The sequence below is a fragment of the Lithobates pipiens genome, unplaced genomic scaffold (genome assembly GCF_037356315.1).
Source record: "Lithobates pipiens isolate NorthernLeopardFrog02 unplaced genomic scaffold, aLitPip1_a1.2 Scaffold_16, whole genome shotgun sequence".
In the NCBI taxonomy this organism is placed as follows: domain Eukaryota; kingdom Metazoa; phylum Chordata; class Amphibia; order Anura; family Ranidae; genus Lithobates; species Lithobates pipiens.
The window spans coordinates 218,742,115-218,766,830 of NW_027507748.1; the positions used below are offsets into that span (position 1 = coordinate 218,742,115).

At 43.0% G+C, this 24,716-nt stretch overlaps 1 protein-coding gene across 1 annotated transcript in view; it reads right to left on the reverse strand.

The window, feature by feature from the left end:
* Positions 1–277: 277 nt before the first annotated feature.
* Positions 278–24,716, reverse strand: part of CEP85 (centrosomal protein 85) — a 54,533-nt gene continuing 30,094 nt past the window's right edge. The window contains exons 12-14 of the mRNA XM_077481052.1: positions 13,510–13,617; positions 3,292–3,517; positions 278–740 (exon numbers count right to left, since the gene is read on the reverse strand). Coding sequence (XP_077337178.1) covers positions 580–740; positions 3,292–3,517; positions 13,510–13,617 — 495 coding nt within the window. The 3' untranslated portion in view covers positions 278–579. The remainder of the gene's footprint in view (positions 741–3,291; positions 3,518–13,509; positions 13,618–24,716) is intronic.

Genomic DNA, 24,716 nt, shown 5'->3' on the forward strand with positions numbered 1-24,716 from the left:
ACAAAAACTATTTTCTATTTCTGCCAAGGCTTCTATAAAACTGTTAGTTCATTCTCAGCATTATTTTGATGCTCATTATTAAATGCAACTACTCAATTAAACTTTTGCATGCAGCCTATTAAACCAATTTATGACCATAAAATATGAATGCCTGCAGTTGTGTGGCTATGAACTTTGAAAGAAATAGATATGCAGCATTTTCCATAATTACCAAAAAGACCAGACATGTCACGTAGAAAACCCAAAGGAGGTTGGTTACATTTATCCTGAGTATATATAAAATACAAGCCGCATGAAATAGTTTATTAAATAAAGATAAAACAAAAACAACCAAATGCTGTTTTACATACAAGAACACAGATTCAAAGTCCAACCGTGATGCCAGATTTCTTTCAATAACCAAGTCAGTAGTGTGCAATGTAGGCCTTCCCCTTTAAACTTGTTTCTTAATTTCCAGGATAAACATTTACATTGCCTGCTTTTAATGCCATGAAATGGAGTCCTCTTCATCCTAGAAAAGCCATAACTATCTAGTGAAGGTAAGCAGGCGTTGTGATACAGGCCATTTTTGAAAGTCTTTCACTGTGTAACACAGTTATCTCCCATGTCCTGGGCGTAACGATCACTTATGGTAGTACGCAAATCCTCAATGTCCTTTTTAAGCTGGTCTATTCCATTCCGATACCTTTCAAGAGACAGTAAATCTGATGGTTCTTCTTGGTCTTCTACAATTGATCTTGCTATTGAAAAGAAAAAAAAATGTATAGTTAGCTTGAACAAAAATGTCAAGAAATAACTACATACATCTGTATGCTTGGATACACGAATATCAAAGTCTTTGAAAAGTCTGTTCTTGAAAACAGCTATACGGGTATTGCATAGTTGTATCCATGTGGGAGAGTGGTGATGTGAAAAGTGCCATCATTAAAGCAGATCTCCAAATAAATCGTAACAAACTTGTCCACAGGCGACGCATCGAAAGACTTAGCAAGTTATCAGTTTAGCATTAACTGTGGCCAAGAATTACTGCTCTCACTCCATTCTATTATGTGTAGCACAATTGTCGTTTTCATATGCAGGCGCACCTGACGCATGAATTTACATGGAGGTGGGGAGAACTTTTTTTTTTTGTGTGTGATGCTACTTATTTTTTTTACAACGCTTGCTCATTAGACTAGAGTGGATAGCCCATTTTCGCGTAGACCTGGTGGTGCCAAAATGACTTCTAACAGAAAGCCAACAGTTGGCTTGACAGTAGTAAATATATTCCTGGCTGTTACAGAAGAAGTCATGAGTGTGTTTAAAATTCCTTGCATCTGACAGCTTCTAGGGTTGCTCATCTGTCCCTAACCACAGGTAATTGCTTGGTGTGCGGATACAAGTGAACAGCGACCGCTGCTGTCAGCCTGTCTCTACTTTGTAAAGGCTGCGTGGCCACCTCTATTCGCATACATTGGTCATCCCAACTGCAAGAGTCCACTAAATTCTTGCCACTGGAATCTTGTCAATGCATGTAATCGCCCATGTGAGTCCAATCCAAGAGATCACCAGCACACCATGTTTAGATAAACAGACAGGACATTTTATGAAGCAACATTTCAAGGCCACTAAGGGCCTCTTTCTTAAACACCGACTGGGCAGATGCACTCACCATGATGTTAAGTAAAGAGGTTAAAAATATTGGAGGAGGCAGAGTGCAAAACTCCACTTTACAAAGAAAATGAAAATGACACTGGACCTAAGCAGCTGATATTTTTCCTGGGGCCAGGTGGTCAACAGGCATTCTCCTGCTTTCAGAAGCTGGGGTGTCCCATCCCTCTGAAGAGGCCTTGGCAGCAGTCTTAGCTGGCTTGGAGGGTCATTTCTTCTTTCAAAAGTATGTTCCAGTCTTATACGTGGCATTTAAAGACTAAGAGGTATGAAAGGAACCCTTCCTAAAAAGGAGTTTTAGAAGATCTACTGGTAGAGGCACAGGCCTTTTTCTTCTGGATGAGATTACTCCAACCCCCCTATGATCTCCATAATATATTGATCCAAGGAGGGGCCAACTAGGCATTCCATGGGAGCTCATCTGACCAGCATTTGAGCCAGAGAATCCTGAGCGTGTGGCTAGAGACACTAGATTTGGCAAATTGCATCTGCCAAGCAATTCACACAGTGTGATTGTAGACAAAGGCATCCCCCCAGGATGGAACTAGAATTACAGGGCACACACTTAGTCCAGGCAGCAATAGTTTGACAACCTGCCATGGGCGCATCCTTAGGTTGCACGGCAGGGCCTGTCAAGAAGAAAAAGATCTTTACAGAGTGCTTATAACTCCTTATCTACTGGTAGCAGACACAGGATTATCGTCAACAGGGATTGAGGGTCTTGATAAGACAAAATATGGTAGATCTTCAACAGGAAGTGCCCACTTAAGGAAACTTTTCTTGAATGTGGCCCATGCAAATGTACTAGGCGTCACTTGGGGATGCGCACAGGAACAGTAGCGCTGCAATAGACGAGTCAGTGACTAAATTTGGCATCAAGAAAATTTAACCCTAGTCATCCAGATCCTCTGCTGCAACTATCAGAAGAGAGACTGGCCTCTCTTTATGCAATCCAAAGGGATTCTAAGCGAAAAAAAGAAGCACCATGGGCTGAAAGAGATGAGAATATCAGCTGCCCGCCTCTCCACCTTGGTCAATCAGCAAAGGCCTTGTATCCTTTGATAAAAATACAAGGCTTCTCCTAAATGGCAGAGAGACAATACATTTACCGTATAGCCACAAGAAGAGGGGAAGTCTATCATACTACTGCCAGAAAACTACACTGCTTACTCTACGTAGCACAAGTTACAAAAGTATATTACAGCATAAGCAGCAGCTGGACCATTTGGCCCAAACTATTTTAAAAGTGCTAGGAATTCTCTTTTAAAGTGGTTGTAAAGGCTGAAGGTTTTTTACCTATGCATGTAGGTAAAAAAACCTTTAGTGTCTAGCTGTCCCCTCAGCCAGCAGGGCAATGGCTGAATTTCAATCTGTTTGTGGCCCTCCCTGTTCCACAGCAGTAAAATGTTGGCTGCAGCCAATGTTCAGTTTATTCCGACAGCAAAAGAGCTCTGCTGTCAGAATAAAATGGCACAGTGGGGAGGATGTCTCCATCCACCTTACTTGTATAGCCTTAAGCCTCCTGCCTTTGCATCTGCATCTTAAGGGCAACATGTTTACTTTATCAACTCAGCTCTATGGACTATATTAGCACGTTACGAACAAACAAGTTTAATACAAGTATAATGGTGACAAGCTTACAGTGTACTCCTAGTAGCATGGACAGATTGGGGTCTGAGCCCTGCATTCCTTGGCTTAGCAGAGTGCATATAGATCGTAGATCCTTTTGACAGCGATTCATCTCTTTGAAAAGCTTGAGAAGTTGATTAGCCTCCATCTGTATAGGCTGTCCCTTTACACATGCCAGTCGCATCTGCTCTTGCAGAGTTACATTGCGCTCCATTAGGTCCTGGTTTTGTATTGCCAACTGGAAGAAAAATAAGCATCTGGTTTATTGAGTAAACAGTTTTAAAGAACAATGGTAACATGTGATGTTAGGTCAGAGAATAATTAATTCTTATTTGCTATGGGTTCTTGTGATTTGCCTTACCAAGTCAGAAATATTCCTGTTTATTTAGTAAGAAAAAGTATAGTCTATTATCAATAAATGCATATTTTGTATTGCGATTTTACTGTACAGTAGTTTTTGACAAGACACATTCTTATGCTTGTTTTCTTCATTGCATGAATTATAGAGAGATTTATGCGTTTAGAAACTATAAGATATCTTAGTGGGGCAGCAAAATTTAGCTTTTTCACTCTTAACTACTAGGATAACAACAACAACAACAACAACAACAACAACACAGGGAATGTATAGTTCCCCTGACAGCATATCAAACTGCTAATTAAAAAAAAAATAAAAAAGGGAAGACGTCTGAAAAGCCATGTCTGTGGGGAGTGGCCGGATGTGGAAGGTGTGGGAGGTGTGGAGACGGCGAGGTGATGTGAGGTGAATGGCGTGCCGACGGGTTCTCTCTCTGTGCTCCGACGTCTAGTGCACCCTGGCTGGGAAGGCAGAGCGGCGAGGCGGCCGTATATACGAACGCTTGAGGAGCTCCGGAGAATTTACTGAGGTCGGAGATTTCCGAAGGCACCTGCATGCATCCGGAAAACAGCCGGAGATCGCCGAGGCACGCCGAAGATCGCCGAGAGAAGCCGAGGACTGTCGGAGAGCAGCGCAAAGACCGCGAGAACACAGCGAGAAGCGGCACAGACGAATATCGTTCTGAGAGACGCCCCAGCAGCTGAGCCCGGAGGAAACTAGAAGGCTCCCGAGGTATGTGAAGTGGAGGTGGGGGAGGCCTGACAGAACGCAGAAGCGCTGAGCAGCTGGGACCAGGACTGGAGTAAGCACTCACTCTCCCTCCTGGTAGGAAAACTTTTGCTTTTACTTGTGGAAATAAGCTGTCTATTTGAGGAGATTCTTAAAGGATATCCCAGGCTGGTTAATATCTTTGTAATTCTGACTGGGAGGTATAATGACTGTGTGAATATCAGCGCTTTGATACCTGGGCAAAAAGAATTCTGAAAGGACAGCTGCTTAAAGGTCAAATGTTATAAGCCCTCCGCAGGTGCGGTCCTATAAACAAGATACTTGACGCACGCTCTCGCTGAAGGGAAAAACTGACTGGTCTATATACATTTGGCTGACTCAGTACAGGGACTCACCCCTCCCCCCCCCCCCCCCTCTTGTTATATTTTTTAGCTGTTTTGAGCTGCTTTGAGCTATTGCTCTACTACTATTATTACCCCCCATTTTTTTTTTTTTTTTTATTATTTTGTTTTTTTTTTGCCTTTTTTCTGGGGTTAGGCCTAGATTCTTTGCACCATACCTGAATATTAAAGATGTCAAGGAGAAGAGGAGAGGATCAGGCACTGGAGGAGAACGAAGGGGCACAACACCTCCGCTCCTCAAAGGAAAAAAACGCCCAGGTTGCACGATCAGCTGCAGCAAAACTAGAGCGATATACCCGTACATCGGGTCAGTCTCCAATGAAGGGGGAGCAAACGGAACAACAAGCCCAGCCTATTCAAGTAAAAATTCAACAGGGGGGATCAGTGGATAGAAAAAGCCAAGGTCCTTCAGGCTCAAAAATTGTAGCAGCACCCAGCTCAAAGAATGCAAGCAAACATCAAGGGATAACCCATAATGAGACCGAATTAGGTACCAAAAGTAACCCCCCTATTGAAGAGGAACCAACATTAAGAGAGGTCCTTCAAGCTGTTAATGCATGCAAAAACTCGCTGGGAGATCTATGCGGCCAATTTAAAAATATGAAGGAAGAGCTACTATTGATTAGACAGGACATACATAACGCAGCGGAAAGAACGGCAGCACTAGAAATAAGGATAAGCCAAATGGAAGATGTTCTACACCCATTACATCAGGAGGTTAACAGTTTGAGAAAACAATTAACCAGCCAAACTGCCAGAATGGATGAAGTAGAAAATAGACTTCGAAGAGACAATATTAGGGTGCTAGGATTGCCTGAGAGATGTGAAGGCTCTGACCCTATAAAATTTTTAGAGACATGGTTCATAGAACTATTTGGCAGAGAAAAATTTTCACCTTTCTTTTCAATAGAAAGGGCCCATCGGGTCCCTTTTAAAGCCCCGCCTCCTGGAGGCCGTCCTAGACCAATGATTTTGAAATTTTTTAATTACAATGACAAAGTGACATTGATGCGTAAGGCTAGAGACATGGGGAGTGTTATGTATGATGGTGTAAAGATTTCTTTTTATTCAGATTATTCACCAGAACTGCAGAGGCGAAGGGCCGATTTCTTAGAGGTTAAACGTACCTTAAGAACCCATAAGATTACATATGCCCTCTTATACCCAGCACGCTTGCGAATAGCGACACTGGGGGGGAATACGGGTGTTTGACGCCCCGGGAGATGTAACCTTATGGCTCGAGGCTAACAAGGAGTCATTACAGACGCATTAAGGGGGTGGGGGAGGGGAATAGGGGTCTCTTCTTTTTGAACAATTCTTTTTTAGGAGTACAGGGAGAGAGTTGCGGGAGACTTAAATGAGGTATGAAACAATGATAATAGGGGAGATAGGGATTAAGGTTTTATTTCTTTTTTTTCTTTATATCTGTTTTACTTTTGTGGTGTCTGTCTCCCCTAGGGTGGAAGTAGAGTGTAATAAGTGTGGGGATGCAAAGGGAGGGAAGGATGGAAGGGAGGAGTGTGTAAGGGCCATGTATACCCCCTTAAGGGAGTACCTAGATAGGTGGTGGTGGGCTGGGGGGATGGGGAGGGAGGGGGCGGGTTGGAGGGATGGGGTGGGAGGGGGGGGAGCTGGGAGGGACTGCAAAAGGAGAAAGGGTAGAAGGGATCAAAAAAAAATTTTGAACACAGAAGATCACAGAAGGTTGAAAGCTATATATTGTATATTTTGTACACAAATAGTGGCTCAATTGGAAGCTACCATTATAAAGATGATACACCGGTATAGATTTTGTAAATTAGGTGGATATGGGGGGAATATGGGTAGAATGAGATACTATAGGATATTTTTCACAAAGTTTGAAGCTCCACCCCCTTTTTGCTTATTTATTTTAATTTTGTTTCGGTATATGTTGAATAATGTTGGATAAGGTACTTAATGTTGCCTCTTGGAATGTAAGAGGCTTGGGGAGCCCGATTAAACGAGCAGCAGTGTTTTCGATGCTGGATAGACATGCGATCGGCCTGGCCTGTCTGTAGGAGACACATTTAACAAAATTAACTATTCCCCAATTTAAAAATAGGAGGTATCAAAATCAATACCACTCCACCCACACATCCTACTCGAGGGGAGTGTGTGTGATGATAGGAACAGGGGTTAGATTCATCTGCAGACAGGCCAGTTTAGATGAACTGGGCCGTTATATCTTCTTATATTGTGTTTTGGAGGACAGGCCATGTGTTCTGGCGTGTGTCTATGTGCCACCCCCGTTTAAGATGGAGGTGGTGTATAGACTAATGGACTTTTTGGCAGATAAAGAGGAGGTACCGGTAATAGTTCTGGGGGACTTCAACGAAGTGCTTGATAGAGGGGCTGACAGGCTCCCCAGTAAACTTCAATCAGGAGAAACGGGGTTAACAAGATTAAGTCACTTCCTGAAGGAAGTAGGACTACTGGATATGTGGAGGGTGAGGAATATGAATGTAAGGCAATACTCCTGCTTTTCAAGTTCTCACTCAACACTATCCAGAATAGACCTAGCCCTGGGTAATGAGGAAGCGTTGCAAGATGTAAGAAATATAGAGTATCTACCTAGGGGAATATCTGACCACTCATTTTTGAAAATAGTACTGAGAACAGGGGAAAAAAGAAAAACACCGGGGGATTGGAGAATAAGCCCGTTTTGGCTTGAATTAATGAAAGATGTAGAAGAAATTCCAAAAAGATTAAAAGAGTTTATAGTATTCAATATAGACACTGCCCCAACTAACACAATATGGGATACATTAAAAGCATACACTAGAGGTATTCTGATTCACCAGGTGACTAAAATTAAACAAAAATCTAGGAGCTGGGAGGAAAAAATTAGGAAGGAAGTAATAGAGGCAGAGGAGAACTATGTCCAGGATCCCACCTATGAAAAACAAAGAATATGGTTAAACAAACAGCATGGGTATAGGTCGGTAATCATAAAAAGGGAAGAAAATAAGCGATTATTTCAGAAGCAACGCTATTTTGGGGAGGGAGAGAGCGTCGGGAGAACATTAGCCCAGCTAGTAAAAACTAATTCCCCCTCAGCTACAATCCCAGCGATTAAATCCATGAACGGGACAGTTCTTACAAGTGAAAAGGAGATAGTAGAGGCCTTCAGGGTCTTCTATGAGGAACTATACAGAACTCGAGGCCAGAGGAATGAAGAAGGCATGAGCGCATTTTTGGAAAAAGTGAAATTTCCAACCCTCACTCAAGAGGAGAGGGATGATCTGGAAGCCCCTATAACCCTTAGCGAGATACAGCAGGCAGTGACTGGTATGGCTAACCAAAAGTCCCCTGGGCCAGATGGCCTACCGGTGGAACTATACAAGAAATACAGTGAAATTTTACTTCCAGAACTACTTAGGACTTTGAAAGGGGCAAAGGTAGAGGGGAAGCTGCCAGTATCCATGTTGGAGGCGACCATTATTGTAATACCTAAAGAAGGGAAAGACCCTCAAGAGGTAGCCTCATATAGGCCGATATCACTTTTATGTTCTGATGCTAAAATTTTGGCGAAGGTATTGTCAAATAGGCTAAATAAAGTCATTAATAGACTGATACACATAGATCAGACAGGTTTTATTGCCGGACGATCAACCAGTATGAATATAAGAAGGGCATTTTTAAATATTCAGACCCCCCCGATGAACGCGGGCTCGAGGGCCATCCTATCTCTGGACATGACAAAGGCATTTGACAGTCTAGAATGGGGATACCTGTGGCGTGTCCTGGAGGGGTGTGGGGTCGGCCCCGCGTTCATCGGATGGATTAAAATGATGTACAGTGACCCCAGTGCAAAAGTAAGAATAAATAAAGAACAATCTGAAAGAATAGAGATGAGCAGGGGGACAAGGCAGGGGTGCCCTCTCTCCCCTCTGCTCTTCGCTATTGCAATGGAGCCGTTGGCGATTGCTATTAGGTCAGACCCTGAGATATCTGGTTTTCAAAGGGAAGAGGATAGAGAGGAGAGGATTGCACTTTATGCAGATGATGTTCTTCTCTTTCTAGGAGACACTGGTCATTCTCTGGTAAAGGCAATTAAACTTGTTGAGGACTTTGGAGGCTTCACAGGTTTGACAATAAATTGGGGGAAGTCAGAACTGCTCCAAGTGGATACCCCAGCCGCAGTGATTGCGACTGGGATACCGCAATTGAAAATGGTAGACTCAATGAAATATCTAGGTATATATTTAACAGTAAACTTAGAGCAATACGTTGATAAAAATATGCTTCCGCTATTGGGAAAATTCAAGCGAAGCTGTGACGTCTGGAGTCGACTTCCCTTGTCGGTGGCGGGTCGTTGCAGCTTGATAAAAATGATATGGCTGCCACAATTGTTGTATGTTCTGCACAACGCCCCGGTGTGGATAGGAAAAAAGTGGTTTAAAAAATTTGAAACTCTCTTTCGGGAGCTAATTTGGAAAAAGGGACAAGCGAGAATTCGACTCCAGGCGTTACAGCAGCCAATGGATAAGGGGGGACTAGCCGTGCCCAACCCTAGGAATTATTACTTAGCAGCGCAATTGCAACATCTGGTGAGATGTAATCAGGAGGGGGAGGGTAACCCAAATGGCAGAGCAATGCTGATTGGAGCTCCACATGAAAAATTGGTAGATGCACTGGAAGCAAGTTCCATTCAGCGTAAGGACCCCATAATAAATATGCTAAACAAAGTATGGAGAACAGTAAAAAAGATGCTGGGATGTACAGGCTGGTCAGAACATACGCCCCTGTGGGATAATAAGAACTTGCAGGAAATATTGTTAATGGGGAGAATTAATATATGGGAGAAGAAAGGAATAGTCAAGTTGGGTCAAATTTATGAGGGTACAATACTGAAAACATTTACGGATTTAAAAAAGGAATATGATTTACCGCAACAAACATTCTTTCAATATCTACAGCTCCGGCATGCTCTGAAAGCGCAGTTTGGACCACAGATCCCTGAGTGGGATAAGATATCCCTATCCCAGGAGATAATTAAGATAGATAAATCTAGGGGAGTTATATCCACCCTCTATGGGCTATTAGGTAGGGGACTAAAAATAGAACCTGGCTTAGCCAAGCAAAGAAAGAAGTGGGAAGAGGACATAGGAGAGATCACGGAGGAACAGTGGAAGAGAATATTAGAACTGGGGCCTCTATTATCAGTTTCTCCGTCACAGAAAGTGTCACACTTGATGCTACTATACAGGGCCTACTATACTCCTAAGAGATTGTTTCTGTTCGGAAGGAGGACGGACGCCAATTGTCCTAGATGCCGAGGCTGCGGGGACCTTCTACATATGATGTGGAAGTGCCCAAAGCTGTTTCGATACTGGGAAGGAATAGCAGAAACTATAAATAAAACATTCGGGATTAATCTGGATCTCGATCCTAAAACCTGTATACTAGGACATAGGAAAGCACCGGGCGAACAGAAAAACACTACGCTCGCAGTTATACGCTGCTTATATCAAGCACGGAAACTGATAGCACAGAAATGGCAGTCCGAGAGCGCACCTCTTGTGAGTGAGTGGTCCCGAGTTATCAATGACTTAATCTGGAAGGAGAAAACTGTATATATACGTAGAGGAAACCTCATAGGGTTTGAGAAAATCTGGAGGCCGTGGCTGAATGAAATAGGGTACCCACCTAACCAACAATAGTGGTAGAAAGAAAAGAAGGAAGGAAGAAAAGGAAGGAAGGAAGGAAAAGAAGAAGGATAAGGGTAAATGAGGTACAAAGTAGCTTGAAAACCACGAAATACAGGCTTAAAAATAAGTACAGAGATAACAAGATAGATCTAGATAAGAGGGACACTGGGAGAGGGAGGGTGAGGGGGAGGATGGGGTAGGGAAGGCGGGACGGGAGGAAAAGAGGGGGGGGGGGGGTAATAGAATGTGGGATAAATTGATACCAAAGGAAGTGTGAATACATATAGTGGATAAGCTTAATTGATGTGTATATAAGCTGTTTGTTATGATATTTTGTACAATGAGGAAAAATAAATAAATAAAGAAGTTAAAAAAAAAAAAAAAAAAAAAATATAATAATACAGCAGGATATCAACCCTTCCCCACTGCTCCCAACATGAAATTGATTTTGAATGGAGTTTCTCTTTACAATGTATCTAAACCCAAAAACAAAAATGTTTACTATATAATCCTAAACTGAGATGGCTACATTAGTTTTCTTTTTTTTTCTTCAGTTTTTTCTATCCTATTTCTACCTGGCGATACTGCCAGTAACACTTGCTGTCTTAAGATAAAGCTCATTGCATCTGTGGAGGAGCAGTATTGTCACCTCAGGCTGCTTTCTCAATTTGAACTACAAACCCCTTTCCCTCTACATTACACAATAGAAGAGAATTGGGAAGGCTAAATAACAGTTTAAAATTTCAGTTCTGTTACAAGAATACACATTTTATGATGTTCGTGTCCATAACATCATAGATCCATAACCCAGCCTACCTGTGTTCAAAATTAATCTGTAGAACAGGGTCCCATTACTTATTTTTTAGAACCTTGGAGTTGAACAATTCTCCATGTCCTTACGTTCTTAATGTTGCCCACAAATTGAAAATGCTGCCCTCCTGAACCTTGCTCACATGCAAGGCTGAAGGTTCACTCTATGCATGAAGGTAAAAAACCTGTGCAGCTTTACACCCAATCCTTACCCAAGCCCGATCTTGATCCAGCTATGTGCACAATTTGAACAAATAAATCCCCCTATATAAATGGGATTATAAGTGACCACCAACACCACACACAAATCAAAAACATTTTATTAACAAATACAGCACAAAAGATACACATAAATACATTAAAACCAGAGGGACCACTAAGCAAACAGTGTCCCAATGGTGTAGCAAAATGTTATAAACACATAATTACATAAAAAAAACAACCAATAAATATTAATCATACTCTAAGCTGATGACCCCACACCCGACGCGTTTCTAGTTGCTGAAAACTTTCCTCAGGGGTGAAGAGCAAAAAGTTGGGTGGTAAGTTGATAATTCTGAGATATTAAATCAAAGATAGATGTATTGGGACCATTCCATACAAATGCCTGTCATTGGTTTGTGTGGCTTTGTCCCAGACTGGTATTTGGCCATGACTACTTCCCTTTTGGTCCACTCTGTGTTGGTGGTCACTTATAATCCCATTTATATAGGGGGATATTTTGTTCAAAATGTATCAGGGATGAGACCGCCACACTAGAATCTTTTGATCCACCGAGAGCCCCCTTACCTCTTCAGCTATGTGCACAAGGCCCGAGGCTCTCCTGGGTCTCTCCCACCTGATTTGCTGAGATGCAGCAGGAGCCATTGGCTCCCGTTGCTGTCAATCATGGCCAGTAAGCTGGGAATGTGGCTGAGCTGCGTTCTGTGTCTTATGGATGCAGAGAGCCGTGTCAGGAGTGAGCACACACAAGTGCCCTCACAGCAGGTGGCCTGCTATGGGGCACTCGGCAAATGGGAGGGGCAAGTAGGATAGTTTTTTTTTTTAATCCCTTTACAATCACTTTAAGTTCCTGCAGGCGCTTATGTTGCGGAAAGCAGGATTCTAGCTTGTAGCTTCTGAAAACCACCACCTCCACCCAAACATCCAAGATGCTGGATGTTCAAATGTCCATAAAGACTCAGAGGTCTCCCCATTTTGGAAAGTGGGGGGGCAATCCTTCATGCTGAGGAAGACTTTTCCGAGGGCTTGAAGTCCATGGTCTGCGAGTGGACTGGGTGCTAGGCTTGATCTTGGCCTAGGAGTATATAAAAGGATGCCTTTTTGGACTCCAGGATGGATGAACCTTTCTGGGCATGTGAAGCAATGTGCTTTTCTTCTCATGTTCATGACAGGAGATGCCCAACAACAAGTCCAAGCAGTAGTTTAAGGCTGCAGGCATGAGGTCCTGAATAGTAACCACATCCCTTCTGATGGCTTTAGCCCAACCAGTTAAATTTTGGCAGACTAGTGTCACAGCCAGGGCAGGTTGCAAACCAGGGCCTGTCATTGAGAGCAATTTTTTTTTGTTTTTTTTTTAAAGGAATGGCAAATCACTTGTCTATGGAGTCTTTGAAAACAGGTGCACCTTCCGCAGGGGTGGGCAAGGCTTTGTTAGGATGGGATACTGCTGGAGCAACAGGAGCATCCCACTTTTTTTTTTTTTTTTTTTTATACCCAAGTCCTTCTGAAATGGGTACAGAACCCTTGTCAGGGTTCTTCCAGTTTTCTATAAGGATGATGGGAAACAATGCGAGAGGCGATTCAGTTCGCATTGTGCACTATACAAGTATTTCATTCATTCAATGCACCAAGAAGGCCACGGAAGTCTTGAGGACCCTAAAATAACCCCAGACACGAAACAGCACTAGTAGAGGTAGCAGGCTGACACTCAATTTTTAAAGTGATGCGAACTGCATCCCCCCCCCCCCAAAAAAAAATAAAAAAATAAAAAGATACTGAGAGCAGGAAAATGGCTATGCTCAAAAAAGTCTAATCTTATTGCTAGATGATTAAAAAGGCATCCATCTTCCTAGGACATTAGCAAATAACTGAGGAATGCTGAAGTATGAGGGGTTATACCCAGCTTGCCACAGTTTGTTTGCCTGTGTCCTTATCCTCTTCTAGGTGAGGATATAAATCCAACAATTTTCTGAATTCCTGCATCCCTCAAGAAATGAGAAAAACTTTGGCCAAGTTAAAGAAAGAAGAGTTGACTTACCTCCTTCATTGCAGCCTTCAGCTGTTGCAGAACAGCTTCTTTGCGCTGAGATTCTTCTTTTAAGGCCTGACCCATGCCCTCTTCATGGCCGACCTGCTCTTCCAGTTCCTGCAGAGATTTAAGCAAACGGGGGTCCTTAGAACAGCCACAAGTGAATTATTAGCGTGTCAATGGCATATTGCATGAAATGTAAGGTGATAAGGCAAGGTCCTCTCTGCTGTGGTTTCTTGTAAAAGCTACAGATAGCTTAATGCTACAATGCTGGAAAACTGATGGCACTCCATCAATAGTGCACGCTGTACAGCAAGCGCACCTTTAGACAAGTTTAAAGTAGTGCTGAAACTTACTAAACTATCACTTTTAATTATGTTTTTGTAAAGACTTTGGGGAAATGGCTATATTTTATTTACAAGAAGTTTTAACCAGCCTTAGAATGGGAGTAAGATTCCACTGTTACATACTGTGAAGCAGGTAGGCTTTTTATTGCAGAAGAGACATGCAATGCTCGCAGCGCTCCCTGGAATTTAAGAGGCTGGCCCGATCCCTGGATGCTGGCCCGATCCCTGGATGCTGGAACGACTAGCTTCTGCGCATAGGCAGGTGTGACATCAGTCTGTACCGACCAAAGAAGAAGATGGCTGAAAACCAGCAGATGGGAGAAAAGACAGGAGACTAGCAAAAAAGGTGAGCACCGATACCTTTAGTTCTACTTTACAGCTAAACCCATAACATTAACAGTTTCTTAGAACCGTTACTGTCGGTGCATGCCATGAATGATAACAGTGAGTTACTTATACTCTCAACCAAACTGTCAAACCATTAAAAGGCTGGTGTTATAGCAGTTTACATGTGCAGCAACATAGCAACTGCAGAGCAAACAAAGTTTAACATGATCCTGCCCAGCCTATAGCAGAATGACAGCTGGGTAGGGGGCTTTTACCGTTCTGACAGGACGTCATACGACATCCTTCAGAACAGGCAGCCCTCGGACACATTGCAGCACTGATCTTGGTAAAGAGCCTATGACGTAGGCTCTTTACCATGTGATCAGCTGTGTCCAATCACAATGTAAATAGGAAATACCAGTAATTGGCATTCCTCTCCTCTCACTGACAGCGCGTGAGGAGGAGAGCCAATAAGCATCTTTCCTCACAGGGGTGATCTTCCCCATCGGTAATGCCTGTCAGTGCCCACCAGTGCCGCCTGTCAGTGCCCATCAAGAAGCCCATCAGTGACGAAGAAAAATTTCTTCTTTACTAAAGTTTATAAACACAGAAAAACGTTTTTCAAAATTTTTAGGCTCTCTTTTAGTTTGCCCTGGAAGATTTGGCTGCTCAATGACCAAGCCATTTTTTGCGATACGGCACTGCGTCGCTTTAACTGTAATTGCACGGTCATGCGACATTGTACCCAAACAAAATTGACGTCCTTTTTTCCCCCTCACAAATAGAGCTTTTTGGTCATATTTGATCATCTCTGTGGTTTTTATTTTTTGCGCTATAAAAAAAAAAAAAGTGACAATTTTGGAAAAAATATTTTATACTTTTTGCTATAATAAATATCCTCAAAAAAAAAAAAAAAAATTCTACTTTTTTTCCCTCAGTTTAGGCCGATATGTATTCTACATATTTTTGGTTATAAAAAAAAATAAATAAAAAAATAATAATATCACAATTGTATATTGATTGGTTTGCGCAAAAGTTATTGCGCCTACAAAATAGGAATAGAGTTATGGCATTTTTATTATTATTTTTTTTTTACTAGTAATGGTGTAGTTCCTAGCCATTAGGAACTCACGATCTGCTTCTCCTCAGAACAGGAATTTGTGTACACACACACACACACACACACACACACACACACACACACACACACACACACACACACCCACACCCCCGTTCTGCCTCTTGCGCCCACGATCGCGTGTGGCCATGAGCATCGGCACCCTCGTAGTCATAACTGATCACATGTGCAGCATCATGGCAGTTGGCAATCAAACAGAGGCTAAGATAGAAGCGTCCTTGGCTGAAAAAGATAGGAGGGTTTAGGTCCACTTCAAAGCGGAACTAAACCCATCAATCTAACAAAAGTTATTACTAAAATCATATACTTCTCAAACATGCCACGGGTATATGTAAAATGATACCCCAAAAAACATTCCGCTGCTTCTACTGGAGTATAGCGCAACCCATTTTGGAAAGTAGATGAACAAAGCCATTTTCTGAGAGGCATGTTGAGTATTTTGTAAATCTCCTTTTTGTTACAAAGTTTCAAAATACAATTTCCTTTTCTTTCTTAATTTTCCAAAACAAATGAGAGCAAATACCTTGGGGTGTCTACTTTCCAAAATGGGATCATTGGGGGGGGGTTGTGCTATCTTGGCATTTCATTTTCATGTAGGGGACGACATAAAACCCCCCCTTTTACTGCTTGTAAAAGTGGCTAATTAGCTGCTATGATTTTTTTTTTTTCATGTAAAAGCAAAGAAAGAAGAAGAAGAGAACCCAACAGATTCCTCCATTCATATTGAGCAGTCGGTGGTATGCCCACCATTAGAATACCACCCTGCACCCACTCACTTCTAAAGCTGGGGATACATGCACCCTGCTTTTTTTTTGTTCAGCCCATGGCAACAAAACAAAAAACCCAGTTTCCTCCATTCATCGATCGACGTGGATGAAGAAATCTCTGACAAGAAAAGTAAATAAAAATATATGCCGAAGCATAGGGGCAATCCGACACCTGTCCACTCCTGCCCCTGTTTTTTGGCATATATGCTCTTTTTTTAACGGTGAAATTACTTCCTACATCGCTGGAGTGACAGCTTTACATATCGTGAGAGTAAACCCTGTTGCTGTCAGAACAAACAAACCCATGCTGCAGCTGAACAGCCTACCTGCAAACAAATAATGGTCAACAATAAGGCTACTTTCACACTGAGGTGTTGGGCAGTGTCAGCGGTAAAGCAACGCTATTCGGCTGCTTTTAACCTCTGCTAGCGGCCAAAAAAAGGTTAAAACCACCCGCAAAGCACCACTGCAGTGGCGGTTTGGCGGCACTGCCCATTGATTTCAATGGGCAGGGGCGCTGTACACACCGCTCCTACAGCGCTGCAAAGATGCTGCTTGTAGGACCTTTACCGTCCTGCAAGCGCACCGCTCCAGTATGAAAGCACTTGGGCTTTCACACTGGAGTGAGAGGAGAGGCTCTTTACAGGCACTATTTTTAGCGATATAGCACCTCCAGTGTGAGAGCAGCCTAAAACAAAGTAATATTACAGTGGGACATATCTGCAAAGCAAAAAACAGTAACAAAGAGAACAGTAAAGAGATAAGAATATAAAACGTCAACTATTTTTGGCTTTTTTTTTTTTTTACACTTTTATTGCAACATTCCAGCTTAGGGTCTCTCAAAATGCGATGGCCATCTCATCTTTCGAGACCTGATGTGATAGTGTACCCTAGGACTGTCCCATGCTGTACCCTACACTAATACCCCATTAGCGCTTGGTAGCGACAGAAACATTCACCGATGCAAAGACCAGGTTGGTCAGGACGGGAGGGACAATAAAAGCTGTGGTCACGCCTATATCCACTTTTTATGCAGACACATCTTCTTTGGGATGCTCTATGGGTAGAGGTACCATGGAGAACATTTCGGAAAATGCCTCTCATAAAGCCGGCTCACTGCATTTGTATTCGGAAGTTGGACCACAGCACAGCCTGGAAACAGAAGGGCTATGATGATCTCTACCTGGAATTTTAGGAAGTATCCAGTTCGTCATAACTCTTTGTACAGCAGATAAGCGTTCAGCAGAGCTAATTTAACTGAATTGCACAGACACTTTTTTATGCTAGCGTCTGGCCTTACGGGCAATTAAGTATGGCGCCATCGGGGGCGTGGTCGGATGAGGGAGTGAGAGCAGGTGTGTGGAGCTCTCTTCGGCTCCGCTCGTAGGACCTAGCGATGCAGCAGTGAGGTGCAGATAGTGCACTAGCGCACCGGCGTGTGTCCTGTGCCGCTCGGACCTGTCTTGTGCCCACCTGTGATTGTGCCCCCCCCCCCCCGAGGCTTCTTACCGGGAAATTCCCAGCGCTGTGAGGCCGGGTGCCTCTGGAGCGAGGGGGAAGGAGAAGGAGGAGAGCAGTGACGCGACCTTGCTGGCGTCCGATCTCCGTGGCAACCTCTTCAAGCCTAATCTCGCAAGAGGACGAGAGGAGAGGAATTGCAGAGACTGAAGAGGATACAAGCCAGTACAATCGGTGGGAGCGGCGGAGGTGGTGAGAGATGCCCAGTCGGTTATTTTTATTAAATCTGCCAAGTTTTATGCTTGAGACTGCCTGTTCCTCTTGCTTACCGGGCGCTGGCATGGAGGGGAGGTGGTAGCTGGGTCGCCCCAGAGCCAGGTGCCCTATTGGAGGAAGGAAAACGCTGGGACAAGTTAGTCAGTGTGCCGCAGGAGATAGAAGGCAGAGGACATTGCACTGAATACAGCACACACCTCAAGAGACTGAATAAGCCAGGCAGGCTCTCTAATTTTGGCCAATTTTTGCATACTTACCTTGGCTCTACAGCACGTTTTTTTCCCCCCTTTTTTCTTTTCTGGAGTGCGAGCTGTAGATAGGCCATGACAAGGGGAAAGAAAGGAGAGGAGGCGCAGTAGGAGAATCCGGCCTCTCAAAATACCCGCATGGCAAAGGAAAAACGGGCTCAGGCAGCGGCGACGGCCAAAATAGAGAAGTTCGCACACACTCCCGGGCAATCCTCAGCAAAACAAAAAGCGCAAGCGAAACTCCAGTCAGAGGGCACCAGAGACAGAAGGAGCCAGGGTGCACCATTAGTACTACCTCCAATGCCCTCAACAGCAAAATCTGGTAGGAAATCTTTGGAGGGAGCCGCTCTAGGTTTGGGGGACTGTACTTCCCTCTGATTTAGATTTAACAGTCTCTAAAGAAATAGAACCAACACTTAAGGATGTGTTAAGTGCTGTAAATGTTTGTAAAAACTCGCTGGGCAACCCAAGTGACCAACTAAAAGAAATTAAAGAAGAAGAATTAACCTCAATGAGCCAAGAGTTACAAAAAACAGCGGAAAGAACAACTATATTGGAGGAGAGGCTAAGTCAGATCGAGGATAGCCTGTACCCAATGAAACAGGAGTTTAAAATTATGCAACAGTATTTGGACACCTATAAAGCTAAAATGGATGAAATGGAAAATAAGCTTAGAAGGAAAAATACAAGGGTGGTAGGTTTGCCAGAACGCAGCGAGGGCACTCACACAATAGAATTTATGGAAAAATGGCTCCCGGAACACATTCGGGGCAGAGACACTTTCAAATTTCTTCGTGATTGAGAGAGCTCATAGGGTGCCAACCAGAGCTTCTACATCAGAAGGACACCCTAGATCACTGATAATGAAAGTGTTGAACTACAAAGGATAAGACGCCTATGCTACAGAAAGCTAGAGAAATGGGGGACATTTCCTATAAATGATCTAGGATTTCCTTATACCCAGACTACTCACCGGACTTACAAAGACGCAGGGCAGAGTTCTCACAAATTAAAACGCAGTTTAAGGTAACATAAGATCGCATACGCACTATTGTACCCAGCCCGTTTTCGTGTAACTGCACTGGGTTCCACCCACTTTTTTGATTCTCCTGGAGGTGCCACAAAATGGATGGAAGAGAATAAAAAAGGACTTGTAGGGACATGTCGGTGGACTGATATTTTATGTTTTTGCTATAGATTTTTTTTTTTTGGAGCCGGAGGTGGGAGTAAGGATAGCTGGGAATATGAGAGGATGGAGGGTATTAGGAAAATGGGGGGGTCGGGGAAACACGCACATAGTGAATATAAACACCAAAGGAAGAGAATGTTTTTTTTACACAAAGTGTTAAATTAGAGGGATGGAGGGGGGAAAGGGTGAGTGAAGAGACCACATTATTAGCCCTAAGGGTTAGCCTGAATAGGCTCGGGGGGAGGGGGGCAGGGAGGAGAGGGAAAGGAATGGAAAAACAAATTTAATAAGAGGTCAGAAACTAAATTCGGACACAGTGGGTATATGTTTTGAGGAAGTGAAGTGCACTAGTATCTAGTATAAACACAGGAGGTAAAGCGTGTTTTGTTTTAAAAATGATAAAGAATTTTTTTTTGTATGTAGGGCAAAGAAAGGAAAAAATCTGTGAAAAGGGAAGGGGAGTCAAGGAAAACAGGTACACAAACAGGGTTTTTTTCTTTTGAGATTATGTTTTTTTTTTTTTCCATTTGGTTAGGGGATACGTTTTATATCATGGCCGGGAGTGTTCCTACCCTAGATAAGGGAAAAAAGTCTGAACAATATCAATTAGTTTTTTTTTGTTTTGTTTTTTCCCCGTAAAGAATTAACTTTTATTTCATTTCTGAAAATGCAAAACAAGACAGATACGCCTTTACAATACAAAACAGCTCCAATCGGAGAACCAGTACAGAGTACACTTTAACATGCAGATTCATAAGCCTCCAGATCTATACAGTCAAGAACATCCTCCAAGAGTTACATTTACGTGGCGTCTTCAAAAAAAAAAAAAAATGTTCCCAGCCTGAGGATGGTGTATGATCACAGTTCTTTCTACCCAATTATCTACTGCACCCCCAGGATGGGTCTCTGCTCAAAAGTAGAATATATCTTCCGTGTGTTTATTTTGGAAGGTGGCATGCACTAAGGGAACCGACCCCCAATTATTGTTTTTTAAATGTACAGGAAGATGTCTAAAACTCTAAAAATAGGCTCCTGGAATATTAGGGGGATGGGTGACCCTATTAAAAAGATTACTGTATTGTCAGCACTGGAAGCCCAGAAGGTGGGCCTGATATGTCTGCAGGAGACACATTTAACGAAGGACACAAACTCATTTAAACGAGAAGCAGTTTACAAGCCAATTTCATTCAGTGTACTCCTCATACTCCAGTGGGGTGAGCATATTGGTTAAGAAGGAGGTACCATTCTCCTGCAGAGATGTCAGTATAAACCTGCACGGTTGTTACATTTTTTTTTAGATTGTTTGATAGAGAACAAATCATATGTCATAGCGAACATGTTTATCCCCCCATCCGCCCCCCCCATTCAAACTCGAGATTCTACAATGGTTATTAAAGTTTGTAGAGGACAAGGAGAATATCCCGATATTGATTATGGGAGATTTTAATGCAGTCCTTAATAATAGTCAGTATAGGGAATAGGATAGACAGGCCAGTAGAAGGTCAATTAAGTCAATTTATGGAGGAAGTGGGTTGGTGGGACTTATGGAGAGCCAGGAATCCAGACGCTCGACAATATTCTTGCTTCTCTAGGCACATACTCTCTCACATAGACTTAGTATTAGGTAATAGAAAATATAGAATATTGGCCAAGGGGAGTTTCGGATCATTCTCCCCTAGTCATTACTGTAAATTTAAGGGCCAGGAAGACATTGGTAGGGTGGAACATTAACTCATTATGGTTGGAATTAATAGATAAACCCGAAGATATAAACACAGAAGCTGAGGGAATTTGTTGAAATTAATGAAGGGGCCGCACCAGCAGGGGTGATCTGAGATACCCTTAAAGCCTTCCTTAGGGGATTGCTGATAGAACGGGTAATAAGGAATCTAAAGCGGGGGAAGAAGATCTAAGAAAGGAAGTGATGGAACTGGACAGACAATACCTAATAGACCCATTCCCAGAAAATCAAAAAGGTTGGCTAGCCAAGCAGCAAGGTTACAGGGAGGCTGTAATAAGAAATGCTGAAAACAGGAGACTCCTTTGGAAACAGAACTCCTTTGGAGAAGGGGAAAAATGGACCGTTTATTGCACTTTTGGTGAGGAATAACTACTTCCTTGGGTATACCTTTGATTAGGACCCCTCAGGGAGAGGTTACATCTGACCATGGGTTAATTATGAATACATTTTTAGAGTTTTACGGAGATCTATATAAATCACGACGGAGCTTAGATAGTGGAGGGATGGAAAGGTTCCTGGGGAAAATAGATCTACCTGTTCTTCTGGAAAAAGATAGGAGAATGCTTGATGCCCCGATAGAGTTGGAGAAATTGACACGGGCAGTAGCGGATACGCCCAATGGCAAGTCTTCCGGCCCGGACGAGCTGCCATCGGAAATGTATAAACAGTTTGGGGGGGGGGTTTGCTCCCAGAATTGTTAAAGACTTTAAAATGGGTAATTGAGGGTGGAAGGTTGCCATTATCGCTGTCAGAAGCCACCATCATAGGTTTTACAGAAGGAGGGGGAAGGACCCTTTTGGAAGCATCCGTGTACAGACCAATATCTTTGTTGTGTTCAGACATTAAAATAGTGGCAAAAGTGTTGGCATCTAGGCTGAATAAATGCATATCAAAGCTTATTCATGGAGGATCAATCAGGGTTTGTCCGGGGAAGATCTACCAGTGTCAGCATAAGAAGGGTCCACGTCAATCTCCAGGTCCCGACAGAGGTCACCGACTTGAGAGCTGTCTTGTCTTTGGATACGGCTAAGGCATTTGATAGCCTCGAGTGGGGCTACCTCCGGCGGGTCCTGGAGAAGTTTGAATTTGGCAAGCAATTTATCCAACTGCTAAAAACCCTATATAAACAGCCAACAGCAAAGGTAAAAATTAATAATGAGTACTCGGAGAAGATCCCGCTGGAGAGAGGGACTAGACAGGGGTGTCCGTTGTCACCATTATTATTCGCATTAGCGATGGAACCCCTGGCATGCACAGTTAGATCATCAAGGGCGATGCACGGCTTTCAAAGGAAGAATGGGGAGGAGAGGATAGCTCTGTATGCGGATGACGTCCTGTTCTTCCTGGGCAACACCGGAGGGTCACTGGTTGAGGTTATGCATATAGTGGAGGAGTTTGGTAGTTTCTCTGGCTTGACTATTAATTGGGAGAAGTCATCTCTCATGCCAGTTGATCAGCCAATTATTCCTACTCCAATAGGAATCCCCCAGTTAAAAAAATTGTGAAAATTAAGTATTTGGGGATAGTGTTGTCAAAAGATCCAAATCAATATATTGCTGACAATGTAGTTCCTTTACTCCAAAAATTTAAACAGAAAAGTGACATCTGGATTAGGCTCCCTCTATCAGTGGCCGGACGGGCCAATTTGATTAAAATGATCTGGATGCCACAGTTGCTTTATTTACTCCACAATTCCCCAATATTAATTGGGGAAAAGTGGTTTAAAAAAAAAAAAATTAAAAAAAAAAATTAAAATAAAAAAATACAAACCCTCTTCAGAAAATGAATATGGAAGAAAGATCAGGCTAGGATTAGTTTAAATGCCTTGCAAAATCCAATAAATGAGGGAGGCCTTGCTGTCCCTCAACCGTATATTTATTACTTAGCTGCCCAGTTGCAACACCTGGGAGGAAAAAGTGGGAGGAGGGAAGTCGAGCAACGAAATGCTCCTGCTGGATTCCCCCCATAGCTCAATAGCAGAAGCATTAGAGGCTGGATCACTGGACTGTAGACGGCCAACGGCAAAATTGATGACAAAAATATGGCAAATAATTAAGAGAATAATGGAGTAAAAGGGAGTAACGGAATATTCACCTATTTGGAAAAGCAAAAATTTGCAAGAACTCCCTAATGTAAGAATAAATAAGGAATGGGGAAAACACGGAGTAAGCCGGGTAACCCAATTCTACGAGGGCAATATTTTTAAATTATTTACAGAGCTGAGACAAGAATACGAGCTACCAAATAAGGTGTTTTGCAGTTACTTACAGATAAGGCACGCTTTGGGGAAACAATTTAATAATGGAACTTTGGATCGGAGGGATATCCCCCTTCTTCGGAGAGTAATTAAAGGCGACTCCAATAAGGGGTTGATATCGCTAGTGTATTCGCAAATAATGGGGGGAAAAAAAAAAAAAAAAAAAAAAGACAGGAATGAAAATTTGAAAAAAAAAAAAAGATGGGAAGAGGACGTGGGAGGAACAGCAGAACAATGGGCAAGAATTTTAGAACTGGGACATCAGTATCGGTCTCCCCCTCGCAAAAAGTATCTCACTTGCTCCTTCTACATAGAGCTTATTACACGCCTAAGAAAATGCATATGTTTGGCAGTCGCCTAGATGGCAAGTGCCTGAGATGCACTGAGACTGGCGACCTGGTACATGTTCTGGAGATGTCCAAAGTTGCATAGATATTGGACCACAATAGTAAAAGTAATTAATTCTATGTTTAGGGCGAGTCTTGAATTGGAACTCAGAACATGTGTGCTGGGCTATTTTATTAAAATATGGAAGGTTGGAATAGGGGATAAATAGCATAGGGGAAAGTAACATGGGAGGGGGGGGATAAAAAAAAATAAAAAAAAATAATGGTGAATTAATGTTTATGTGTTTGGTTAACGGAATTGTTAAATGTTGGATTTTATTGCATGGTTTCGTATAAAGTGGATCTTGGTAAAATAAAAAGAAGGAAATTAAAAAAGTATGGCGCCATCATCTGGTCATTGAAGTCTACCTCTCCCATGTTAAGGTTGTATTCGTGGACACAGAGGGGCTTATCAACACCTCCACTTCCGATGGAATTTCAATGGTCTTATCTGCCTGAATGGAGGACAGAATGAACACATTCCGTGTGCCGCCGCCCCCCCCCCCCCCCCCCCCCCACTTTGCTGCATGCAAATTACTACATCTCAAGCAGGCTCTCTCTCTCTCCTCCCTTTCTAAGTCAGGATTATACAAGCCGTCGGGGGAAGCCCTGGCGATTAGATCGCATGGTGCCACATGCGGCAGTTCCAGAATCAAAATTGTGACTAATAATTGTCATGGTGCGGCACACCGCCGACTGAACCTCTGCCTCCTGGGTTGAAGCTGTCCAGGCAAAAAGGAAGGAAGAAGAAAAAGAATAAATAAAAACACCCCCTTCCCTGCGTCTTACCTGGGGCTTGGGCTGGAGGAAGTATGCAGCTCGACACAGAGGCGAGACTGACAAGCATGGAATCAGGTACGTGCTCTTGAAAGCCGCGGGCATGACAACATTTTAAAGGAGAAATACCCACAAGAATTTAAAAAAAAAAAAAATTCCTTAAGAATTTCCCTGACCTTATCCAGCTGCAGGGTTCTGTGGTAACAGACCCAATCTTCACCTCTCACGGTGGACAGCCCTGGGCCTGTAAATAGCACCCCACCAGGAATATGGCTGAAAAAAGACAGGTATCCTATCCCCCCTTT